The sequence below is a fragment of the Petaurus breviceps genome, unplaced genomic scaffold (assembly GCF_028583685.1).
Source record: "Petaurus breviceps papuanus isolate PSGF00001 unplaced genomic scaffold, PetGlider_PUasm1.0 183, whole genome shotgun sequence".
NCBI classification, from domain to species: domain Eukaryota; kingdom Metazoa; phylum Chordata; class Mammalia; order Diprotodontia; family Petauridae; genus Petaurus; species Petaurus breviceps.
This window is the reverse complement of record NW_027185791.1, coordinates 1,160,612-1,184,793: the sequence shown is the minus strand read 5'-3', so window position 1 is coordinate 1,184,793 and position 24,182 is coordinate 1,160,612. Positions and strand designations below refer to the sequence as shown.

General features: G+C 36.1%; 1 protein-coding gene across 1 annotated transcript in view; it reads left to right on the top strand.

Moving 5' to 3' along the window:
- Positions 1-24,182, top strand: part of CCDC192 (coiled-coil domain containing 192) — a 338,981-nt gene that overhangs the window by 249,498 nt on the left and 65,301 nt on the right. The window contains exons 7-8 of the mRNA XM_069087735.1: positions 9,155-9,291; positions 9,775-9,803. Coding sequence (XP_068943836.1) covers positions 9,155-9,291; positions 9,775-9,803 — 166 coding nt within the window. The remainder of the gene's footprint in view (positions 1-9,154; positions 9,292-9,774; positions 9,804-24,182) is intronic.

The following is a 24,182-nucleotide window of genomic DNA, read 5'->3' as shown; positions in this document are numbered from 1 at the left end:
AGGAAACAGACCTGACCTTCCCCCCCCAAAAAAAAGAAAAAGAATTTTTTTTGGGGGGGGGTTTCCTTGGGAAGAAATTTTTTTTTGCTTTAAATAGTATTTTTTTCCCCACAATTACATATCAAGAAAATTTTTAGCATTCATTTTGTACAAGATTTTGAGTTACAAATTTTTCTCCCTTCTTCCTTCCCCTCCCTTCTTCTGAAAATGGTGGGTAGTTTGATATACTTTATACATATTCTATTGTGTAAAACATATTTCCATATTCATCACAGTTGTGGAAGAAGAAACAGATCAAAAGTCCATGAGAAAGAATAAAGAAAGTGAAAAAAATAAGCTTTGATCTGCATTGAGTCCATCAGTTCTTTATCTGAATAGGGATAGCATTTTCCTTCATGATTCCTTTGTACTTGTCTTGTATCATTGTGATGCTGAGAAAAGCTGAGCCATTCATAGTTGATCATCACATGATATTATTGATGCTGTGTACGGTGTTTTCCTGGTCCTGTTCACTTCACTCAATATCCATTTGTACAAATCTTTTGAGGTTTTTCTGATCTGCCTGTTCATCATTTCTTCTTGCACAATAGTATTTTCTATTACATTTATTCACATACCATAGCTTGTTTATCCATTCCCCAATTGATGGGCATCCCCTCAATTTCTAATATTTTTCTACCACAAATATTTTTGCACATATAGATTCTTTTCCCTTTTTATGATCTCTTTGGGATACAGACAGAGTAGTAGTAGTGCTGGATCAAAGAATATGCACAGTTTGGTTGCCTTTGGGGCATAGTTCCAAATTGGTCTCCAGAAATTAGATCAGTTCTCAGCTACACTAACAGTGCCTTAGTGTACCAGTTTTCCCACATCTCCAATATTTATCATTTTCCTCTTTTGGCATATTAGCCAATTTGATTGGTGGTAGGTGGTATTTCAGAGTTGTTTAAAAGCACTTTTTCATAAGCATATAGATATCTTGGATTTCTTCATCTGAAAACTGTTTTTATCCTTTGATAAATTGTCAATAAATTGATAAATTATCAATTGGAGAATGGCTCGTATTCTCATAGATTTGACTCCATTCTCTATATATTTGAGAAATGAGGCAGAGACACTTTCTGTAAACATTGTTTCCCAGATTTCTTGGTTGTATTGGTTTTGTTTGTATAAAAGCTTTTCAATTTAATATTATCAAAATTATATATTTTACATTTTGTAATGCTCTTTATCTTTTGTTTGGTCATGAATTCTTCCCCTTCCCATAGATCTGACAGGCACTTCTTAATTTGATTCCTTGCACTTCTTAATTTGAATCCTTTATTGTTTATGGTACATTTTAGCAAGATGTATTTTCCTTCCTTATCTCTTTTAAGTAGATCTATTTTTGCTTTTACTTTGTCTAAGATCAGGATCTCTACTCTTCCTTTTTAAAATTTCAACTGAAGCATAATACATTCTGCTACAGCCCTTACCTTTACTTTGTGTGTTTCTCTCTGCTTCAGGTGCATTTTTTTTAATAAGCAACATATTGTAGGATTCTTGTTTTTGATCCACTCTCCTATCTGCTTCTATTTTATGAGAGAGTGTAATGGTAAGGGAATGTGAAGATTTTCCCTGCCCCTTAATAGGCCTAGGGAATTTGAGGATCTTTCCTTCCCCTTAATGGGCCTCAAGTGGAACCCCCAGGAGGGGCTTGATTGGGGGGACACCTTTTGTTACTTTGTAATCAGGCAGTGGTTCACACAGGTTGTGATGTCCTCCGACCCTGAAGAAGGCTACACACACACACACACACACACACACACACACTCTGAGGTGAGGTTTTGCTTTGCAGTTCACTTATGGGAAGAGTTGTATGATTTGGTTAGATGAGACTCTGGGTAACCACTGAGCCCCCTGAGTTTGAAAACGCAGATGTTGGTGCTTCTCTCTCTGGTAAGTGTGTATGTATGTAATAATCAGACAGCTAGAAATCCTGTCTGTTGGTCTACTGAATTGTGTTATTTTCTCTGTCTGTATTTTTTGTCTGCTTGTAATTTCTGTATGTATTTTCTGAAGTTCAAGGTGCTGACTTTTTCCCCTGAACTAAGTGAATTATACATACATACACATACACACACACACACATATGCATGTTTGATTAAAGTAAGATTGTTAACCCCTTTTGAGTTGATTTCCTTTAGAAAAGCAGAATTGCATGTTATTCCGTCCTTAAGCCAAATTCAATGAGAGTAAGGTTGACTCATTCCCTTTCACCTACCTGCTCTTCCCCTCCATTGTAGGAGCTTTCTCTTGCCTCTTTTATGTGAGATAATTTACCCTATTCTATCTCTCCCTTTCTCCTTCTCTCAATATATTCCTCTTTCACCAATTTTTATTTTTAGATATCATCTCTTTATATTCAACTCACCCTGTGCCCTCCATGTGTATGTGTGTATGTACACACACATACATATACCCACTTATACATATATGTATATACATACATACATATATATATACATCTCTCTATGTATGTATTCCCTTCCACTATTCTAATACTGATAAAAGTCTCATGAATTACAAATATCATCTTTCCATGTAGGAATATAAACAATTCAACTTTAATAAGTTCCTTATGATCTCTCCTGTTTACCTTTTCATGCTTCTCTAGATTCTTATATTTGAAAATCAAATTTTCTGTTCAGTTCTGGTCTTTTCATTAAGAATGCTTGAGAGTCCTCTATTTCATTGAATATTCATATTTTCCCCTGAAGTATTATACTCAGTTTTATTGGGTAAGTGATTCTTGGTTTTAATACTAGCTCCTTTGACTAGAATATCATATTCTAAGTCATATGATCCCTTAATGTAGAAGCTGCTAAATCTTGTGTTATCCTGACTGTGTTTCCACAATACTCAAATTGTTTCTTCCTAGCTGCTTGTAATATTTTCTTCTTGACCTGGGAACTTTGGAATTTGACTATAATATTCCTAGGAGTTTTCTTTGGGGGATCTTTTCAAGAGGTGATCAGTGAATTCTTTCAATTTCTATTTTGCCTTCTGGTTCTAGAATATCAGGGCAATTTCCTTTGATAATTTCTTGAAAAATGATGTCTAGACTTTTTTTTGATCATGGCTTTCAGGTAGTCCAATAATTTTAAAATTATCTCTCCTGGATCTGTTTTCCAGGTCAGTTGTTTTTCCAATGAGATATTTCACATTGGCTTCTGTGCCACCAGTCTGTGCCACCACAGCCCACATGGGATTGCTCTCCACTCCCAGCCCAGTGTGATAGACCCTTCCCGTGTTGGTTTGCCAGGCTGTCCTCAGCTGGAGACATATTTAACTCTGTCATTTTGTGGGTTCTGTAGCTCTAAAATTTGTTCAGAGTCCTTTTTCACAGGTATTGGAGGTAATTGGGGATAAGCTCAAGTAAGTTCTTGCTTTTACTCTGCCATCTTGGCTCTGCCCCCCCCCCCCCCATTAGTTCTTTCTCTGCAGGTGGATAGCATTTTTTCATCATAAGTCCTTTGGAATTGTCTTGGATCATAAAATTGCTAAGAATAGCTAAGTCAATCACAGTTGATCATTACACAATATTACTGTTACTGTGTACAATGTTCTCCTTGTTTTGCTCAATTCATTTTGCATTAGTTCATGTAAGTCTTTCCAGGTTTTTCAGAAAGCATTCTGTTTGTCATTTCTTAGAGTACAATAGTTTTCCATCCTAATCATATACCACAACAGACTCAGTCATTCCCTAATTGGTGGGAATCTCTTCAATATCCAATTCTTTGCCACCACAAAAAGAGCTGCTATAAATATTTTTGTACATATAGGTTATTTTCCTATTTTTTAAAATCTCTTTAGGATACAGACCAAGTAGCGGTATTGCTGGATTAAAGGGTACATAGAGTTCGATAGCCCTTTGGGCATAGTTCCAAATTGTTCTCCAGAATGACTGAATCAATTAACAACTCAACCACCAGTGCATTAGGGCCTCAGTTTTCCAACATCCCTGCCAACATTTGTTATTTTCCTTTTCTGTCAGTTAATATGATAGGTGTGGGATGGTACCTCAAAGTTGTTTTAATTTCTAATTCTCTACTCAATAGTTATTTAGAGTATTTTCCCATATGACTGAAGATAGCTTTTATTTCTTCATCATAAAACTGCCTGTTCATTTGCCTTGATCATTTATTAATTGGGCAATGACCAGTATTCTTACAAATTTCATTCATTTCTCTACATATTTGAAAAATGAGGCATTGTTTTCCTAGTTATGATTACTGTGTATTCCCCTCCATCCATCCTCAAAAGGGTTTTGCTTCTACCACCTCCCCAGTCTTCTCTCCCTTCTGTCAGTCCTTTCCTCCATTCCTTTCCCCTCCAACTTTCCTGTAGAGTGAAACAGATTTCTATACCCAACTGAGTGCATATTTTATTCCCTCTTTGAGCCAATTCCGATGGGAATAAGGTTCAAGTGCACCCCAAATTCTCTATCCCACTCTTCACTGTAAAATGCCCCTTCTGTACAACTTTTATGTGAGATAATTTACTCGATTCTATATTTCCCTTTTCCCATCCATTCCTCTTTCTTACCCCTTAATTTTCTTTATATTAACAACAAACCCCAGCAAGAAGAAATAGAAAAAGAAATTCCATTTATAATAACTTCAGATAATATAAAATCCTTTGTAGTCTACATACTAAGACAAACCCAGGAACTTTATGAACAAAATCACAAAACACTTCACATAAATAAAGACAGATCTAGATAGTTGGATAAATATTAAATTACTCATAGGTAGGCCAAACCAATACAATAATAATGTCTAGTATACCTAAATCAATTTACTTATTCAGTGTTATACCAATCAAACTGCCAATGAGTTATTTTATAGAACTAGGGAAAAAAATAAACAACATTCACCTGGAAAAACAAAAGATAAAGAATATCAAGGGAATCAATGAATAAAAAGTAAAGGAAGGTAGCCTTACACTAATAGATTTCAAACTGGATTACAAGGTGGTAATCATCAAAACAATCTGGTACTGGCTAAGTAATAGAGTGTTTGATCAGTGTAATAGATTGAGCATATAATACATAGTTTTAAATGTCCATAGTAATCTAGTGTTTGATAAACCCCCAAATTCAAGATTTGGGGGCAAACATTCACTATTTGACAAAAATTTCTGGGAAAAGGAAAATAGTTTGACAGAAATGAGGCATACACCAACAATTCATACTATATGCCCAAGTAAGGTTAAAATAGGTATGTGACATTATATAAAGGACATTATTTAGACATAAAAGGTGGTGAGCAAATTAGAGGAGCATGGAAAAAATTATTTGTTAGGTTTGTAGATAAGGGAAAATTTTTATGAACAAAGAGATAGAAGGGATCATGAGAGGTAAAATGCATAATTTTGAGTACATGAAATTAAAAAGGGGTTGCACAGACAAAATCAATGCAGCCAAAATTAGAAAGAAAGCAGGAAACTGGAGGGAAATTTTACAGAAAGTTTGTTAAAAGTTAAATTTCTCAAATATATAGGGAACGGAGCCAAATTTACAAAAATTAGAGTCATTCCCCAATTGATAAGTCATCAAAGGATGTGAACAGGCAATGTTAAGAAGAAGAAATTAAAGTTTTCAATAGTCATATGAGAAAAGTGCCCTAAATCACTAATAATTAGAGAAATGATTAGAATAACTCTGAGGTACTGCTTCAAATCTATCAGATTGGCTAACATGACAGAAAAGGAAAATGACAGATGCTGGATGTGGAAAAAGACATATGCTAATGCACTGTTGGCAGGGTTAAGAGGGGAATAAAGATTGGCCAACTAGAATTGCTTACCCAAATAAGGGCTCCCTTATGCCTCTAAATAACCAATGAGAGAAAGGGGGCTGGCATGGTGGAGGGATGTTCCCTAGGCAAAAAGACCACAGGGTTGGACAGATATAACAGGGTGACAAATGGAGAGGATTGGCTAAGATAGTTTTTTCTAGGATGGGCTCATAATCCTCCTAAATATCTGGTTCTTTGTGAAAGTGGACACTAGGATTTTGTTCCAGCTGCAGGCTTCCCTGAATGAGATCTAGCAGAAGTTTTGTTCAGTGTCACAGGGACAAAAGACGATTGTTTATAAGGACTTCAGTAGCCTCCCTGTCCCACTAAAGAAAGACAGTCCAGGAAAACTCCTATCTTCTGAGTCACCCCATCAAAGTAAGGCCTGTAGTAATGACTCAAAGTCCCTTTTCCCCACTGACAGAGAGTTTGAATATCAGCTAGTAAGTAGTTAATTCCCCAGGTTAATTCTCCTCTTCCCTCTACTTCTACTCCCCACCCCCAGCATGAATAAGCATCAATCACAGGTCCAGGCTCTTTGCTGGCTCCTTCCCCACAAAGTCTGATTCTGCTTGAGTCAGTTGAGTCAGATAAGAACCTTATAAGCCAAACAAAAGAGTTTCTATTTTATCCTGTGTACATTTCTGGGCCTCATTTGCTTCACTTGTAAAATAAGGTTAATAATATTTGTGCTTCCTAACTTAATGTTGTGAGGAAAACATTTTGTAAGCCTTAAATTGCTATACAGATGTTATCTTTTTTATTAGGTAGTCACCAACTTCACCTAAACAAAAAACTGATTAGTTGCAGATTGGATCAAAGCTATTTACATTTCTGTGTTCATTTAAGATACTTCTACCTACATAAAGAAAAACTAAGACAAACGCGCAGAAAAATTATCCAAAATACAGAACTGATTTCACGAGTTAATAGTTATTTTTCAATGTGACAAAGACTGAATACAGATATTTTAGAGATTATTTTTGATTGCTGAATTTATTTTCTTATAAAATGTTTCAAGTTCACTGTTTAAAAAGTTGTAGAAATACCCTGAAATTTCCCTGAGATTATAAACCTAGGTGAAAGTTCTAAATTTATATGTTTTTCTTTATTATTTCTAGTTCCTAGAATCCTGGCATAGTTCATGCTATTCAGTAGTATAATACAGATAAATATTTCCTTTTAAAAACAACATAGAAATATGTGATTTCCTCTCCTGTTCCACCCAGTAGTAAAAGTTTGTAGAATAGCAGGCACTAAGAATTTACCTTCAGGCCATAAAGCCTTGATGTTTCCATAATCATAGAGTAATGTATATAGTTACAAAGTAAGTAATAATAGGCCTAATTAGAGTCTTAATATAACACTATGGCTGCTGGGCATGTGAATGTAAAAATGGAGGAAAATATTACCCTGATTGAAATAATTTGATGTCTATGACTAATAAAAAGCATGTTGGCAAATTTAATTTAATTCCTAAAATGCCCAAAGGAGGAATACAGATAAATGTCATGTAGCCCTTCTGTCTGGGGAAAAGAAAAAAGGAAAGGTTTTGACCTGTTTCTTCATTCAGTAAAGCAATAACAACAAAAAAGCAATTTCTAAGCAATTTAGACAACCCAAACTGGTTTGGGTCCATGATTTAGACTTTCATTTCAAATTGATCCTGCCCCTTCTTCCACCTTAACCTCAGCAAACCTGCTCAAGCTCCTTAAATCTGACCATGTTTGTTGACAGTTCATATTTAGGGGGAGGTATTGGGAAAATAATTTGAAAATTTCAACAAACGTGACAGCATTTGAGGACTTAAATATAAATACACGTATTTTTGTATTTGCCAAATGAAAACTTTTAGTGAGAAGGTAAATGTTATCAATTATCACCTTATATAATAGGTGTATTTCTAAGAGTTTTGCATATGTCAAATTTAGGTGAATTTAAATCATATTGTAAATGTACTAGAAAAGCTTTCTATTGAAACACATTCCAGTAAAATATAATTTAACTATTTTGAGTTCATATTTGTATATATGAACACACCTGTGCTGCATCATTGACCAGACATGTTCATATATGGAGACATAGTAAGTATCTTCAATTATTTGAGCATCATATTCAATATTTATATCATTTAGTGGCATTTATGTATGAGATCTACATGATTTCTTTGTATTTATGATATTTAGAACCAAATAATTTCCTTTCTCATTTTCTTTTTCTTTCTTTTTTGAAGAAGACATAAAGAATCTAGAATAATATGATAAATTCAAATTCAAATGGATATATTCCAGATCAGGAAAGATTCTAAATATTTTGAGGAAGTATAGCAGCAAGCCCCCCAGAATCCCCAGGGTGGCTGCCAACATGGGTTCTTAGATCTGCTTTTCTAAAGGAAAGCAACTCAAAGTGGGTTAACAATCTTGCTTTAATCAATCAAACATATTATTCACCTAGTTCAGGGGGAAAAGTCAGCACCCCAAACTTCAGAGGATACAGACAGAAACATTTCAAGCAGACAGGCCTCCCACTGTCCAACCATTACATCCATACCAAATCACCGTTAACCGAGAGGGAAGCATCAACATCTGGGTTTTCAAAGCTGGCGGGCTCTCCCAGAGTCTTGTCTGGTCAAATCACACAACACTTCTCAAAGAGAGCCCCAAATCAAAGTCTCACATCAGGGATTATATAGCCTTCTCCTGGGTCAGAGAATGTAACAACCATCTTGACCCACTGCCCAATCACGAAGCACCAAGGTGTGGGTGTTCCTGAAAAACAAGCCTCCCACCACAGGCTCCAGGTGCACTTAACCTAGGGGCAGGGAAGATCTTAAAAATTTACATTCCTGTAACAGGAAGTGAGGAAAATTTACAGCTGACTCTACCTTAGCTTATCAGTGGTAATGAAATTCGGGTTGGCAGATAATGTTTCTAATCCAGCTGCTTCTCCACATTACCTCAAAAAGTCTAAATTTTTCCATTCTGGTAACCCATAGAGAAGTTAAATGTTAAGAGTTAAGTGAATCTTAAAATGATCTGAATTTCAATTTGTTGTCTCCCTTGCATACACAAGCACACATGCACATCCTATTATATAAAAGTCAGACAGGATCTGATCTGTACAAGCCCCAAACATTTTCCAGCTATGTCATTCTTCCAAGGTTATGTGTATAGGCATTGTTAGTAATTTTCCTCTCTTTGCATTTCCGTTCCTTTCTCTCCCCCCACCCTCACCCCGACCTGTTTTTCATGACAGAAACTTTTTTCTTTTTTTCTTTTCTTTCCTTCTTCCTGTCTTTCTTTCTTTTAAAGAAACTTAAGTACAAAAGGAAAGTGAAAAAGCTACAGACTGATTTGACAACAGCTAAGCAGGAGGCTGCCATCACAGCGCTGGAACTCAATGAGAAGATAAAGAGTTTAAGTGAAGAAAAGCCAACCCCTAGAGGTCAGTATATACATGGATCTAGAGGTCTCAGTAAATGTTAGGCCTATGCAGTACAGCAAAGAATAAGGATGTTTAGTGCTAGCATCCTGTCCTGGCCTGACCCCTCTGCAGCATGGGTTGAAGTAATGCACTGTCAACTCTTGCACAATTTAAGATAAACTTTTCCTTATTCCAGGATAGAAAACTGAGATAGAAAAGACCTTGCTAACCACTTGTTAGAAAAAGACTTTTAAGATGAAAACGAGGATGTAATCAACTAGATTTCATATTTCTGGAAGACTTGAACCATTTTCCTTTATCTTCCCGAGCATTTAGTGCAGAACTTTAGACGTAATGGGATCATGTTGAATTGAACTGAATTGAAAATGATGTGTTGGCTACAACCAACAGCACTAATTTAAGAAGGGGAAAGGGAGTAGGGAAGAAAGGACTCACTACCCCTAGGAGCCTGGTTCAGAAACTGAATGACTGATTTAGCTGCGAATAGATGGCAGACTTGGAAGATGAGAGAGGCCGGTGAGTACAAGAGACAATGCTTTGGAACTAAATGAACTCGGTCAAGGAATAAATAGGAAAGATTGTTTGGAAATGTTTTCTGAGTCTTCAGAGGAATTTTAACAGCCATCAATGTCTATTAAAACAACAACTTGTTTCTATCCCAAAGAGACACAGAGTAAGAAAATCAGATTCTTGTGAACACCAATGCTCCTCAAGTATGGGTAGTTCCTTTAATTTAATCTAGGCTGTAGAATCCGTACAAGACAGATCTTTCACAATACTTACTCACCAATGCAGTTCTTCCTTCCTTTGTATGAGCCACATTGGTAAAACCTGTTCCATGCCACTGTTTTTACTTTACATGCCTGTATTACTTAAAAGCAACTCAGAGAGGGGAGGAGGGACCACGTGGAAACAAAAAGAAGATGAGGAGGAAACAGTAGGTGTGATGAGTCTAGAAAACAGTGGTTATGAAATTGTTTGGAAAAACTTTTTACTGACATATCCAAATTTAATGTGAAACAGTCACAAAAAGGACAATCTGATACCAGAATAGCCAGTGTTCTTAGATATGAGTACACACAACTGTTTCTTTAGGATCTAGATTACCAGTGAATATAAAGATTGTCTACTCCTTCAAGTCATTTCAGGATAGATGAGAAAAAAACAGAAAAATTGAATGAGCATGATAAAGTACCAATGTCCTAGAAAGGAAAACAAAATCATTGAAAAGCCTTGCCTTTACTCATAATAATAGTTTTTAAGGGCACAAAATAAATAAATGTTTAACAATAGAAACCAATTATATTGGAATAATAATGATCAAGATAATTTTTTTAAAATTAATGTAGCCCAGCAAGAACTCTTGGACTACGTAATGAGATTTAAGGAGCCTGATGAATAAGAAGGATAATTTTAGAGAGCATCAGCATGGATGTTGAAGTTCTCTAGTATATTATTTTAAGAAGGGGTCTATCTATAGACTTCACTAGAATGCCAGAAGGATCCATAACACTTTAAAAAAAAAAAAAGGTTAAGAAAAGATTAGGTTCAAGATCTTCTCTCCATTTCAGTCATAAACTAGATTTCACTGTTACCAACAAATGTTTTATTTCCTTAATTAATAACTTTCACATTTTTCTATTTGACCATAATCACCTATCATTCTATCTCTCCCTATGCATGAACACCTCCTAAACCTATTCTTCACTACACAATCCTTGACAAATTTCAGCCCTAAATCACCCCCACCATCTATCTCTGCTCTATCTCAAATACAAACAGATGGTACAGGAGGAGGTCACCCGCCATTTTGACTGGGTAAATTGTAAATTCATGGCATCCAACTTCAGCTAGGCCTTCACTGAAACAAGGATATCTTTTTACCTCTCCCAAACTGCCTCAGTCACCATAAAAGTTCTTGTAAGCCTTATCTTCCCTGCCCAAACTTCCCACACCTATCTCTCTTCTCTTTCTCAGCTGAAGATTTTTATCTCTTAATGGAGAATATTGTGGCCATTCAACAGGAGCTTCTGTCGCTTCTCATTCCTTTCATCTCAAAACCTCTTGACATAATTCCCACTATTTCCTCTTTTCTTCCTATAGCTTTTCTCCTTGACAAGGCAAGTGTGCTTGGTTTCATCCATTATTGCAATTTTAATGATTTCCTCTCTATCTACTAGATCCTTTGCTAAAGCTTTCAAATATGTTCAAGTCTCTCCCATTCTTAAAAATACTTTTACTCAGGCCCTCTCCTCCCATCCTAAACTTTTCCTTTCTCTGCCAAATTCCTAGAAAAAGCTATTTATATTTATTGCATTTTCTCCCTGTCCTCTTCTCAACCATCAGGAATCTGGCTTCTGTATCTCATCACCCAACTTAAAAGGCTCTTTCCAAAATTATTAATGATCTCTTATTTGCCAAATCTAATGTTTTTTTTCTTACTCCTAATCCTTCTAAACCTATCTGCTGCCTTTGATGCTGCTGACTAATCTCTGTTATTATATACTCTCTCCTCTCTGAGCTTTCATTAAATTGTTCTCTCCTGGTTCGCCTCCTGCTCCTTCCCTATCTCCTCTCCTGTCTCATCATACATGTAATGCTCCTCCGGACTCTGTCTTGGGTGCCCTATACTTGTTTCTTTACCTCTTTAACTTTCTTGATGTTCTGGCCTGGGCCTGAGTCAAGTAGTTTAGATTTGACACTTAAAAAGAGACATTTGTAGGTCATTCAACAATTAACAAACAAGACGTTTAATAAGCCATAGTAGAAAAGGGATATTGAACAAGCGTGGGCATTGAGGATGTCTTGAGTAGACTCAGCTGAATGAAATTCCTATGCCATTGTGATCTACCAGCCAAGTATCAAGCACCCCTGGGGCTTCTTTGTATTCAGGTGGGAAGGAAGTGTTGTAAACAGTCTGAACCTTTAATCCCAAGGAAATCGCAACACCGAAACTCTAACCCACCTCATTTTTTTTGACCTAGGCTTGTTCATTCCTAGTTAGGTAGCCCGGTGGTACTCCATCCTGGGGAGCTCACCATATTTTTACTGGAGTCAGTAAGGGTACCTGATGATCTTTTGCTACTGAAACTCCCAAACTCAAGCTGTCCAGACTAAGCCATCCCCAGCAGTGGAGACCACAGGCTTGTCCCCTCACTCCTGGACCCACTCTTTGTATTAGACTTCTCTCGATGAAATTCAAACACCACTTTCTCTATGAAGTCCTTCCTGAACCTTTCCACTATGAGTACATTCCCTCTCAACTATCTTGCTGTAGTGAGGGCTATCCCCAACATGCAGCATGGCAGAGATCATCATGTGATTCAAAGGGAGGCAAAAGAGACAACTCTAGTCTCCTCTTATTTTTATTAAAAAGGACCTGGGAGAAGTATGAGGAACTTTTAATGATAGTTAATGTGATCAAATATGTGTTTTTTCAACCCAATAAGTAATTTTATTTGCTATGTGTTTAAGTTGGCACTAAATAAACAAATGACTTCAGTCAGAGAGAAAATTTACTTAAAAGAAAATAGCAAACAACTTACAAAATCCATTCTATTTGTTGATTTTACTTTGTACAAATAATCAAGGAACACCGTACATTCTTTCTTAGTCTTTCCAGCTGGCTGCTTTGGCTGAAATGTACCAACTGCCCATTAGAACACACAAGCTTCTCTTAATCCTTGGGTTTAGAATAGCTAGCTGAGTTGGAACTTGAGCTTCAATTCACAAGACAGTTCTATCTTCCTTCTGGGTAAAATTGACTAATGTTTACTCGGGTTTACTAGAGTAATTTTTCCAGTGAAGCTTTCCAAGTATAGACCCTATCAGCTATTTGTAGGTATTTAGTGTCATTGCGAACTTTTCATAAGATTGCCATTCCCATTTCTGATCCAACCTGTTCAAACCCATTTTGTAAATATATTTTCCATGTTTCTTTGGTGAGCCTACACAATGTGTCCCATGAGGTACTTGGTACATATGTTATTTCCTATTGTTCTAATATAAAAGTGGTATTGAAAGCTGATTCTGATCTATTCCTAAGCAATGTAGGAGTATTACTCCCTTAAGTAAGAGATGCTTAGAGATCTTGTCATTTTGTTTCATTAAGAAAATTTTTAAAAATATTACCAGTACCTCAATATAACTAGTTGTAGGGGAAGGGTGTGGAAGAGGTAGGGAAGGAGAAGAAAAGGGGAAGGGAACAAGCATTTATATAGTGACTACTATGTGACACGCTCTGTACTAAGCTCTTTCTTTTTCTATGAAATCATCTCATTTGGTATTTCATTAATGTTTGTTGAATGAATAAAGAAGAAACCACACAGAGAACTCCCCCCCCCCCATGGATCCTAATATCAGAACTCATATTTTTGACTTCCAGGTAAAGCTTTGAGAAATGTCTAATAAAGAATTTTCTCACCTCTTGGCTTGCTGAGTACTAAGCCATTCTCCAACGTCCTCCTTAGTACTTTTTGCCCAAGTCACTTTCTCCACAATATTGTGGCTTCTCCTGAGTTCTTCTTGACTTTTTTCCACTGATTAAACTAGTCTGAAAGACCCACCTATTATAAAGCCCCAAATAGGGCCTAAAAAAATTGTGATATAAAGTTACATTTCTTCCTTCTCCTTCAACTTTAGCCTTTAGATATCTCCCTTAAAGATTCTAATGCCCTTAGACGATCCCTTGTCTACCTAGGGGGTCCTGGGTTCTATCTAGATTAGACTGTCTTTAGTCACATGAGCCCCAGTCTCTGAACCTTTTGTTTTAAAAAAATATCTTAAATTAATATTAATTGAATTTTTTATTTTAAAAGGACTGTCATCTCTTCTCAGAGTAATCCCATATAATAAAGAATGAAAAGGGGAAAAACCCAGTACAACAAAACTAATCACTATATATAAAAAAGTCTGTCTTTATATTAAGAGATGAGTGCCTCATCTCTTCAAAAAAGTAGGGGCAGGGTGGGAGGAAGCTCTGTGTATCTCTTCTTTGAGATGAAGCTTGATCATTTAAATTTCATAGCATTAAGTTTTTATTGTTTTATTATGGTTCTTTATAATGTTTTAATCATATATGATAATATATGTACACACATACATATAAAGATATATTATCTGATGCAAAGTGAAGGTAGCAAAGTCCATATGTTCTCAGTATTATATTTTATGGGCATTTACTCTTTTCTAATTCTTTACTACTACAAAAAGTATTGGCATAAATATTTTGGTGATCTTTCTTTTTGTCACTGACTTCTTTAGGGGTATATATCTAGCAATTAAATCTTTGAGTCAGTAGACAAGGACATTTTAGTCACTTTCTTCACATAATTCCAAATTACTTTTAGGAATGGTAAGATCATAGAAGTACAAAAATATTTATAGCAAGCTCATTTTGTGGTGGCAAAGACTTGGAAATGGAGGGGATGCCCATCAATTGGGGAGTGGTATATGAATGTAATGAAATATTCCATAAGAAGTGATGAGCAGGTGAACTTCAGAAAAACCTAGAAAGACTTACATGATCTGAAGCAAAGTGAAATGAGCAGAACCAGGAGAACATTGTATACAGTAACAGCAACACTGTGTGATAACTATAAATGACTTAGCTCTTCTCAGAAATACAATGGTCCAAGACAATTCCAAAGCACTCATGATAGAAAATGTTATCCGCATACAAGGAAAGAACTGATGGAGTCTGAATGAAGATTGAAGCATGCTCTTCTCACTTTCTTTATCTTTTTGGGGGGCTTTTCCCATTTGATCTGTTTCTTCTCTTGACATGACTAACACTGAAATACGTTTTAAGATTGCATGTTTATAACCTATTTAAAATTCTTACCTTTTTAGGGAGGGGTTAAAGGAGGAAAGGAAAAAAATTGGAACTCAAAATTTTTTTTGAATGAATATTAAAAAATTGTCTTTACAAGGAATTGGGAAAAAATAAAACACTATTTGAAAATGCAAAAAACAAAACAAAACCAAAAAACCCCAACCCAACCCCAAACCCAAAACAAAAAACCAACCAAAACCCAATGGTTAGGTTAAACCTCTGTACTACCCAAAATTCATTAGTGTTCTTGTCTTTCTACAACTTTTCTGATGTTGACTAAAACCATCTTTTGTCATCTTTGTTAATTTATTGAGTGCGAAATGACACCTGCATCATTTTAATTTTCATTTCTCTCATTATTAGTGATTTGGAGCACTCTTTCATATGATTTAACAGTTTGCAATTCTTTTGAGAATTTTTGTTTATATCCATTGATTTCTAATCTATTGAGGAATAACTTTGTTATATAGTTATATTAATATCCTATATATCTTATATCATTATGAGAGATATTTCATACAAATATTTTTCTCGGTTGCCTGCTTTATTATTCTAGTTGCATTAATTTTCTTTATGCAAAAGCTTTTCAGTTTCATGTAGTCAAAATTGTTGTTCAGTCATATCCAACTCTTCATGACCCTATGAACCATAGCATGAACCTATCTTCCGCTATTTCTTAAAGTCTGTTCAAGTTCATTTCATTGTTTCTATGACACTATCCATCTCATCCTCTGCCATCCTTTTTCCCTTTTGTCTTCAATCTTTTCTGACATTAGAGTCTTTTAAAATGAGTCCTATCTGTTCATTATGTGGCCAAAGTATTTAAGTTTCAGCTTTGATATAATTGCTTTAATTAATTTCTTTAAGTATTGACTGATTTGATCTTCTTACTGTCCAAGGGACTCTAGAAAGTCTTCTCCAGCATCACAATTCAAAAGCATTGATTCTGTGGCACAAATTAATCTATTTTATATTCTGTAATCACCTTTATTCTTTGCTTAATAATTTACCCCCTTAGCCATAGGTGTGAAAAGTATCTAATCTATCATTCTTTTCATTTTTGTGGTATAATTGTATGTATTCAAGTAAGATAACTATTTATAATTTACTGTTGTATGAGATGTAGGATGTTGATCTAAAACCAATAATAGACAAATTCCAAGTTTTTTCAGCAATTGTTATCAAATAGGGACCTCTTTCCTAGGAATTTATGTTTTCAGAGCAGCTAAACACTGGACTAATTGAATTAAATTACTTCTGATTCTTTTCCATTCATGCACTCATTTTTTTTTAACCAGCACCAAAAATTTTTTAATTTTAATTTATTTTATTTTTAATTTAAGGAATGCAACACACATTTCCGTAACATTAGCATAATTTTAAAAAGATGATTGCACATGAAACTGCAAATCTATTATTTATAACTTGCTATTCTTTTAAAATATATAACATTTTTTTCTTTCCTTTGCCCTTCCCTTCCCCCACTTTAGATATGACTACCATTAGACACAAATGTGTACATATATGTAAAATCACTCTATACATACTTCTAATTATCAGTTCTTTATCAGATAGCATCTTCCTTCATATTTCTTTTGTAGTTAATTTGGGTATTTATAATAGTAAAAATTACTTATTCATTCAAAGTTATTCTTTTTTTATTTAGCATTTTATTTTTCCCCAGTTACATGTAAAAACAATTTTTAACGTTCCTTTTAAAAACGTTGAGATCCAAATCCTCTCCCTTCCTCCCTCACCAACTCCCCTCATTGAGAAGACAAGCAATTCAATATAGGTTAAACGTGTAGTCATGCAAACCATTTCCATAATAGGGTTGTTGTTAAAGAAAACATAGACCAAAGGAAAAAACCCTCAAGAAAAACAAAGAAAGCAAAAAAAAAATTATGTTTCAATATGTATTCATAAACGATCAGTTCTTTCTCTCAGGATGGATAGCATTTCTCATCAAAAGTCCTTCAGAGTTGCCTTGGATCATTGCATTGCTGAGAATAGCTAAGTCATTCACAGTTGATCATCTTACAATATTGTTGTTACTTTATACACAGTACTTTTCACTTTGTATCAATTCACACAAGTCTATTTTGGCTTTTCTAAGAACATTCTGTTCATCATTTCCCATAGCACAATAGTATTCCATCACAATCACATACCACAGCTTGTTCAGTCATTTCCCAGTTGATGGATATCCCCTCAATTTCCAAATCTTTGTCCCCAGAAAAGAGCTATTATAAATATGCTTATACATATAGGTCCTTTTCCTTTTTAAAAAAAATCTATTTTGGGATACAGACCTAGTAGTAGTATTACTAGGTCAAAAGTTATGCATGGTTTTATAACCCTTTGGGAATACATCCAAATTGTGTTACAGAATGGTTGAATCAGTTCACAACTCCACCAACAGTGTATTAATGCCTTACTATTCCCACATCCCCGCCAACATTTGTTATTTTCCTTTTCTGTCCTATTAGCCAATCTAATAGGTATGAGGAGGTAGTACCTCAGAATGATTTCACTTTGCATTTCTCCAATCAATAGTAAGTTAGAGCATTTTTTTCTGTAGCTATAGATAGCTTTATACAGATAACATCATCTGAAAATTTTTCCTATCTTTTGATCATTTATCAACTGGGGAATGGCTCTTATTTTTATAAATTTCACTCAGTTCTCTATATATTTGAGAAATGATGCCATTATCAGAGAAACTTGCTTCAATTTTTTTCACAGTTATTATTGGTAACTGCATTCCCATCTATCTGATTTTCCCCCACTCCCTGTTTATTTTATTCTCTCTCTCCTTTCACCCTGTCCCTTTTCAAGAGTGTTTTGCTTCTGACTACTACCTCCCCCTATCTGCCCTCCCTTCTATCACCCTGTAGCGCCAATGAAATATTTACAGCACCCATGATCATGATTAAGACTATGACTATAAGTATCACATGACATTCGATTGCAAAATATACCAAACTCTCCAGATAGAGGATAGAACCGAAGCATTTATTTAGACACCAGAGAACCGAATCCCAAAACCAGTAAGCTAATTCCATCATAGTACCAAAGGTATTCAGAAGCCATAATAACACTGAGAGCCAAAGCATCCTTCAGTCTTCCCACAACCCAATACAAGATCAATATCTACTCACAAATCTATCTGACTCCTTACCCAAGAATCCTCTCTTCCCCACCATCTCACTAAGCTCTGACTACCAGCTTCCTGTGGGCTGTGCTCCCCTTCGGCAAATTCCTCCCACCACAGGCTCCATGTGACTATATTTACCCTATTAGGGGATAGAGTTGATCTTCATAGCAGGGAAGCTTCCTGTGGGTTCTGCTGTACCCTTCAACAAATTCCCTCCATCACAGGCTCCATGTGATTACATTGAGCCTATTAGGGGGAAGAGTTTACTTTCAAAGCAAGGGAGGTCTTCAAACTTTCCCCTATGTCTATTAAGGGGCAGAGAAGATCTTCAAATTCCCATTCCCAAACACCCCCTCCTCTTCTCTTATCCCCTTTCCCTCCACTTTCCTATAGGGTAAGATAGATTTCTATACCCAATTGAGTTAATTAGGATGATATCAAGTTCACTCACTCCCCCTCACCTCTCTCCTCTTCTTCTCCACTGTAAAAGGTTTCTTTTTGCCTCCTTTATGTATAATAATTTGCCCCATTCTGCCCCTCCCTTTCCCTTTATCCCTATACATTCCTCTCTCACCCCTTAATTTTATTTTTTTAAAGATATCATTCTTTCATATTCAACTCACACCTGTGCCCTCTGTCTACATATACTCCTATCTGCCCTAATACTTACAAAGTTCTTATGAGTTGCAAATATTATTTTTCCATGTATGAATATAAATAGTTTAACCTTATTAAGTTTCTTATGATTTCCCTTTCCTGTTTACCTTTTTATGCTTCTCTTGAGTCTTGTATTTGAAAATCAATTTTTTTACACAGTTCTAGTTTTTTCATCAGGGATGTTTGAAAGTCCTCTATTTCATTGAATGTTTGTTTTCTACCTGAAAGACTGTACTCAGTTTTGCATGGCTGGTGATTCTTGGTTGTAATCCTAGCTCTTTTGCCCTTCAGAATATCATATCCCAAGCCCTCTGATCCTTTAATGTAGAAACTGCTAAATCTTGTGTTATACTGAATATGGTTCTACAATATTGGAATTGTTTCCTTCTGCCTGCTTGCAATATTTTCTCCTTGGACTTTGAACTCTGGAATTTGGCTATAATAATCCTGGGAGTTTTCATTTGGGGATCTCTTTTAGGAGGTGATTGGTAGATTCTTTCTATTTCTATTTTACCTTCTGGTTCTAGACTATCAAGGCAGTTTTCCTTGATAATTTCTTGAAAAATAATGTCTAGGTTCTTTTTTAGATCATGGCTTCAAGGTAGTCCAATAATTTTTAAATTATTTCTCCTAGGCCATTTTCCAGGTCAGTTGGTTTTCCAGTGATGTATTTCACATTGTCTTTTATTTTTTTCATTATTTTGGTTTTGTTTTGTTTCTTGATTTCTCATAAAGTCATTAGCTTCCATTTGCTCAATTCTGCTTTTTAAGGAGTTTTTTTCTTCAGTGAATTTTTATGCCTCTTTTTCCATTTGGCCAATTCTACTTTTTAAAGCATTCTTTTCTTCACTGGCTTTTTGGATTTCTTTAACCACTTGGCCTAGTCTTTTTTTTAAAGGTGTTATTTTCTTTAGTATTTGTGTATGCGTGTATGTGTGTGGGTGTGTGTCCTGTACCGAGCTATTGACTTGTTTTCCATGATTTTCTTTTTTTTTTTTTTTAAGCAATCGGGGTTAAGTAACTTGCTCAAGGTTACGCGGCCAGTTATTATTTCTGGGTGTGGTGCTGAGTATCTGAGCCCAGATTTGATCCAGGTCATCCTGACACTGGAGCCAGTGCTCTTACTCGCTGAGCCACCTGGCCGCCCCTAAGCAATTGGGGTTAAGTAACTTGCTCAAAGTTACACGGCCAGGTGTTTCTGGGTGGATGCTAAGTGTCTAAGCCTGGGATTCGATCTCCAGGTCTTCTCAACACTGGAGCCGGTGCTCTTACTCGCTGTGCTACCTGGCCGCCCCCCATGATTTTCTTGCATCACTCTCATTTCTCTTCCCAATTTTTCCTCTCCTTCTCTTACTTGATTTTCAAAATCCTTTTTGATCTCTTCCATGGCCTGAGAGCAATTCATGTTTTTCTTGGAGGCCTTGGATGTAGGAGCTTTGATTTTGTTATCTTCTTCTGAATGTATGTTTTGATCTTCCTTGTCACTATAGTAACTCTCTATGGTCAGAATTTTTTTTTTCTGCTGTTTGCTCATATTCTCAGCCTTTTATTGACTTGACTTTTAACTCTTTGCTAAAGTAGGGCTCTGCTTCCAGGGTGGAAAGTGCACTGTCTCAAGCTTTAGGGGTTTTGTGCAGCTGTTTTCAGAGATACTTCTAGGAATCTGTATATTTTTAGTTCTTCCAAGGTGTTATAATCTAAGGAGAGGTGTTTACTACTCTCCTGACCTATGCTATAGTCTGTGAGTGACCACAAACACTCTTTTCTAGAATTGTGAGGAGAGTCCTCTGCTCCACTATGGCTACAAGCTCTGCTGTGCTAGTATTCCTCCTTGCCCTGGGACTGCCCAGGGCTACAACCTGGTTCTGAATATAGGCAAAGCAATGGTACTGTCTCAATGCTAGCAAAGAGACTCCTGTAATGAGAGTTCCAGATGCAGCGGCTGCCTCTTCTGCTGCCACTGCCAATGCTGACACAGTGGCTCCCAAGACCTGCTCCTGGTTTCCTGGGGCCAGCTGGTATAGCCTGTGCTGGACTGTGCTCTACTCTCACCTCTGGGACAACAGATCTTTTCTGCCACTCTTTTATATTGTCTTGGGCTGGAAAAGTGTTTCACTCTGTCTTTCTATGTGTCCTGCTGCTCTAGAGGGATTTGTTTATGGTCATTATTTAAAGATATTTTGTAATTTCCTACTTAATTTAAGCTTTTAATTTAAAATGAGATCTTTGCTAATTCCCTGGGGTTTTCTAAGTGAGGATAGTTTTATTTTCTCTTTGCCTATCTATGCCTTTATTTCTTTCTTAAGTCTTAGTTCCATTGCTAGTATTTCTAGAACTGTGTCAAATAACGGCAGGGAAAGGGAATGTCCTTATTTTGTTGTTCTTGTTGAGTCATTCAGTCATGTCTGACTCCTCATGACCCATGTGAACTGTACTGCCCCTTAGATTTTCTTTGAAAAGATGCTGTAGTAGTTTTCCATTTCCTTCTCCAGTGGATTAAAGCAAACAGAAATTAAGTGACTTGTTCAAGGTCATATAGCTAGTAAGTTCCCAGATTTTAATTCAGGCCTTCCTGACTCCAGACCCAATGCTTTATCTATAAAACTCTTTCATTTTACTCTTACATAAATTAAGAAAGCTTCTAGTGTTTCCCTATTACATATGCTGCTAGCTTTTGACTTTCAATGGGTACTTTTATTTACATTTTTTAAGGTTATACTTTGCCAATGCCCTGTCTCTTCTTTGGCCTATTGCTGATCTTAAATTTGTAACTTTTAATGGTTTATTAGAATTCATTTTGAATGAGATTATATAATGAAATGATGACCTTACATCTAGGAAGGATTCTCACTACTGTTGTGAGGTTCCTATTACTTTTCCTGCTTCTGTAATCTATTACACCAGAGGTTTATGGCATCAGAGGCCAAACTTGTCAGCCTTTGGTCCTACATCCTAGATCTAGCATCATGGGTGGGGAACCTGTTGCCTCAAGGCCACACACGATCTTCTAGGTTCTTGAGTGAGGCCTTTTGACTGAGTCCAAGTTTTACAGAACAAATTCTTTTATTAAGGAGATTTGTTCTGTGAAGTTTGGATTCAGTCAAAAGGCTGAACTTGAGAACCTAGAGGGCCATATGTGGTTTTAAGGCCTCAGGTTCTCCACCCCTGATTGTAGCTAAGCCAATCTAGAATGAGATGAGAGAACTTTAGATTGATGTTAATAAGTGAACTCAAAGCTATTGTTATGGAGCAGGTAGAAACTGGAATAATCCAAGGAATTAATTAGTTAATTAGGCATCATTGGGGCATAAAAACTGTATAAAGAAATACATATATATGTATATATATAAACACACGCACACACACACACACACACACATATATATATATATATATAAATTATTCTATCAATAAAGCATATATGTGGACAAGAAATTCATTGGTACAGTGGGGCAGCTAGGTGGTGCAGTGAATAGAGCACTGGCTGGCAAAGCAAAGAGAGCACTGTAGCTGGATTCTCTAAGAGTTCCCCTCCAAACTATGGAAAAATATTGTTTCAAATTGAATTCTAAAGTGCTACAACCAACACAATGTTGGAATGAAATATTTTTCCAGCCCAGGACAACTTAGGAGGTCAGAAGGAGAGAACTGTGGCCTTGGGGTGGAAGTCTACCAGAAACATGGGGCCATAACACCAGCTTTGAGCTATGGAGGCAACAGTGATAACAGCAGAAGCAGTAGCAGTACCAGGAGCTCCCACTGTCCAGAGACAGTAAAGGAATTGAATACTTGGTGACAGAGAGTATAGGGGCCCCTGTACTAGCACCAGGCATAGGACCAGGTCCCATTTAATAATTCCATTGCTTATTACCCATTTCCATATCATAGTTCCATGGCAGAAAGGAGAGCTAGCGGTTGCAGGTGCAAGGAAACTGGGACCATATCTATGTTAGAATTGACTCTCAGTTCCAGGGAGGAGAGGAGTTGTAGCTGTGAGAGATCAAGGGCCCTACCTAGAGTTCAGACCAGGAAAGCAGGGACCATACCTCTCCCTGGATCACACCATCTTGGAAACACTCAAAACTTAGAGATCCCGAGAACTAGCTATAAAAACAAAGCAAAAAAAAAAAAAAAAAAAAAGCCTAAAGCTTGGGACAATGACCCTCCCCACCCTCCAAAACTGAACAAAGTCCAACTCTAACAAAAAGTTTCAAGTCAAGAAATAGACTGGAAAAATGAGCAAACAACAACAACAAAAAGAACCAAAATATAAAAGATTGATATCATGATAGAAAGTTCAATATATAAATGCAGAACAAGACTATGACATGAAAATATCTACAAGAAAAGCCTCAAAGAAAAATTCAGATTAGACATAAATCCAACAGTAATTCTTAGAAGAGCTAAAGAAAGATATTTTTAAGAGTAAAAAAAAATTAATTAGGAAAAGAGATGAAAGTAATGTAAGAAAATTATGAAAAGGGAATGGGTGAGAGGCATAAAAATACACCAAAGAAAATGATTCCTTAAAAAACAAAATTGACCACATGGTAAAAGAGGTACAAAATGTCACTGAAGAAAATAAATTTTTTTACAAGTGTCTCTGATAAAGGCCTCATTTTCTCATAAGTACAAAACTGAGTCAAATTTACAAAATTAAAAAGCCATTCTCCAAGTGATAAATTTTCAAAGGATAAGAACAGGTAATTTTCAGAAGAAGAAATTTCAGTAGAAGAAAAGTTATTAGTATATATATAAAATGATAGATCACTAATAATTAGAGAATTGCAAATAAAAACAACTCTGAGGTACCACTTCAAACCTATGAGACTGGATAACATGACAGAAAAGGATAAATGCCAGAGGGGATGTGGGAAAATAGTTACTATTGCATTGTTGATAGATTTGCGAACCATTATAGAAAACTATTTGAAACTACCCAAAGAGCTATAAAATTGTCCCTATCCTTTGACCCAGCAATAACACTACTAGGTCTGTAACCCAAAGAGATCAAAGAAAAAGGTAAAGAACTTAGATATACAAAAATACTTACAGCTGCTCTTTTTGTGGTGACAGAGTTGAAAATGGAAGGGATGCCCATCAGTTGGGCATGAACAAGTTGTGGTATATGATGGAACATTCTTGTGCTATAAGAAATAATGGTCAGGGCACTAGGTGGTACAGTGAATAGAGCACCAGCCCTGGAGTCAGGAGGACCTGAGTTCAAATCCATCCTCAGACACTTGAT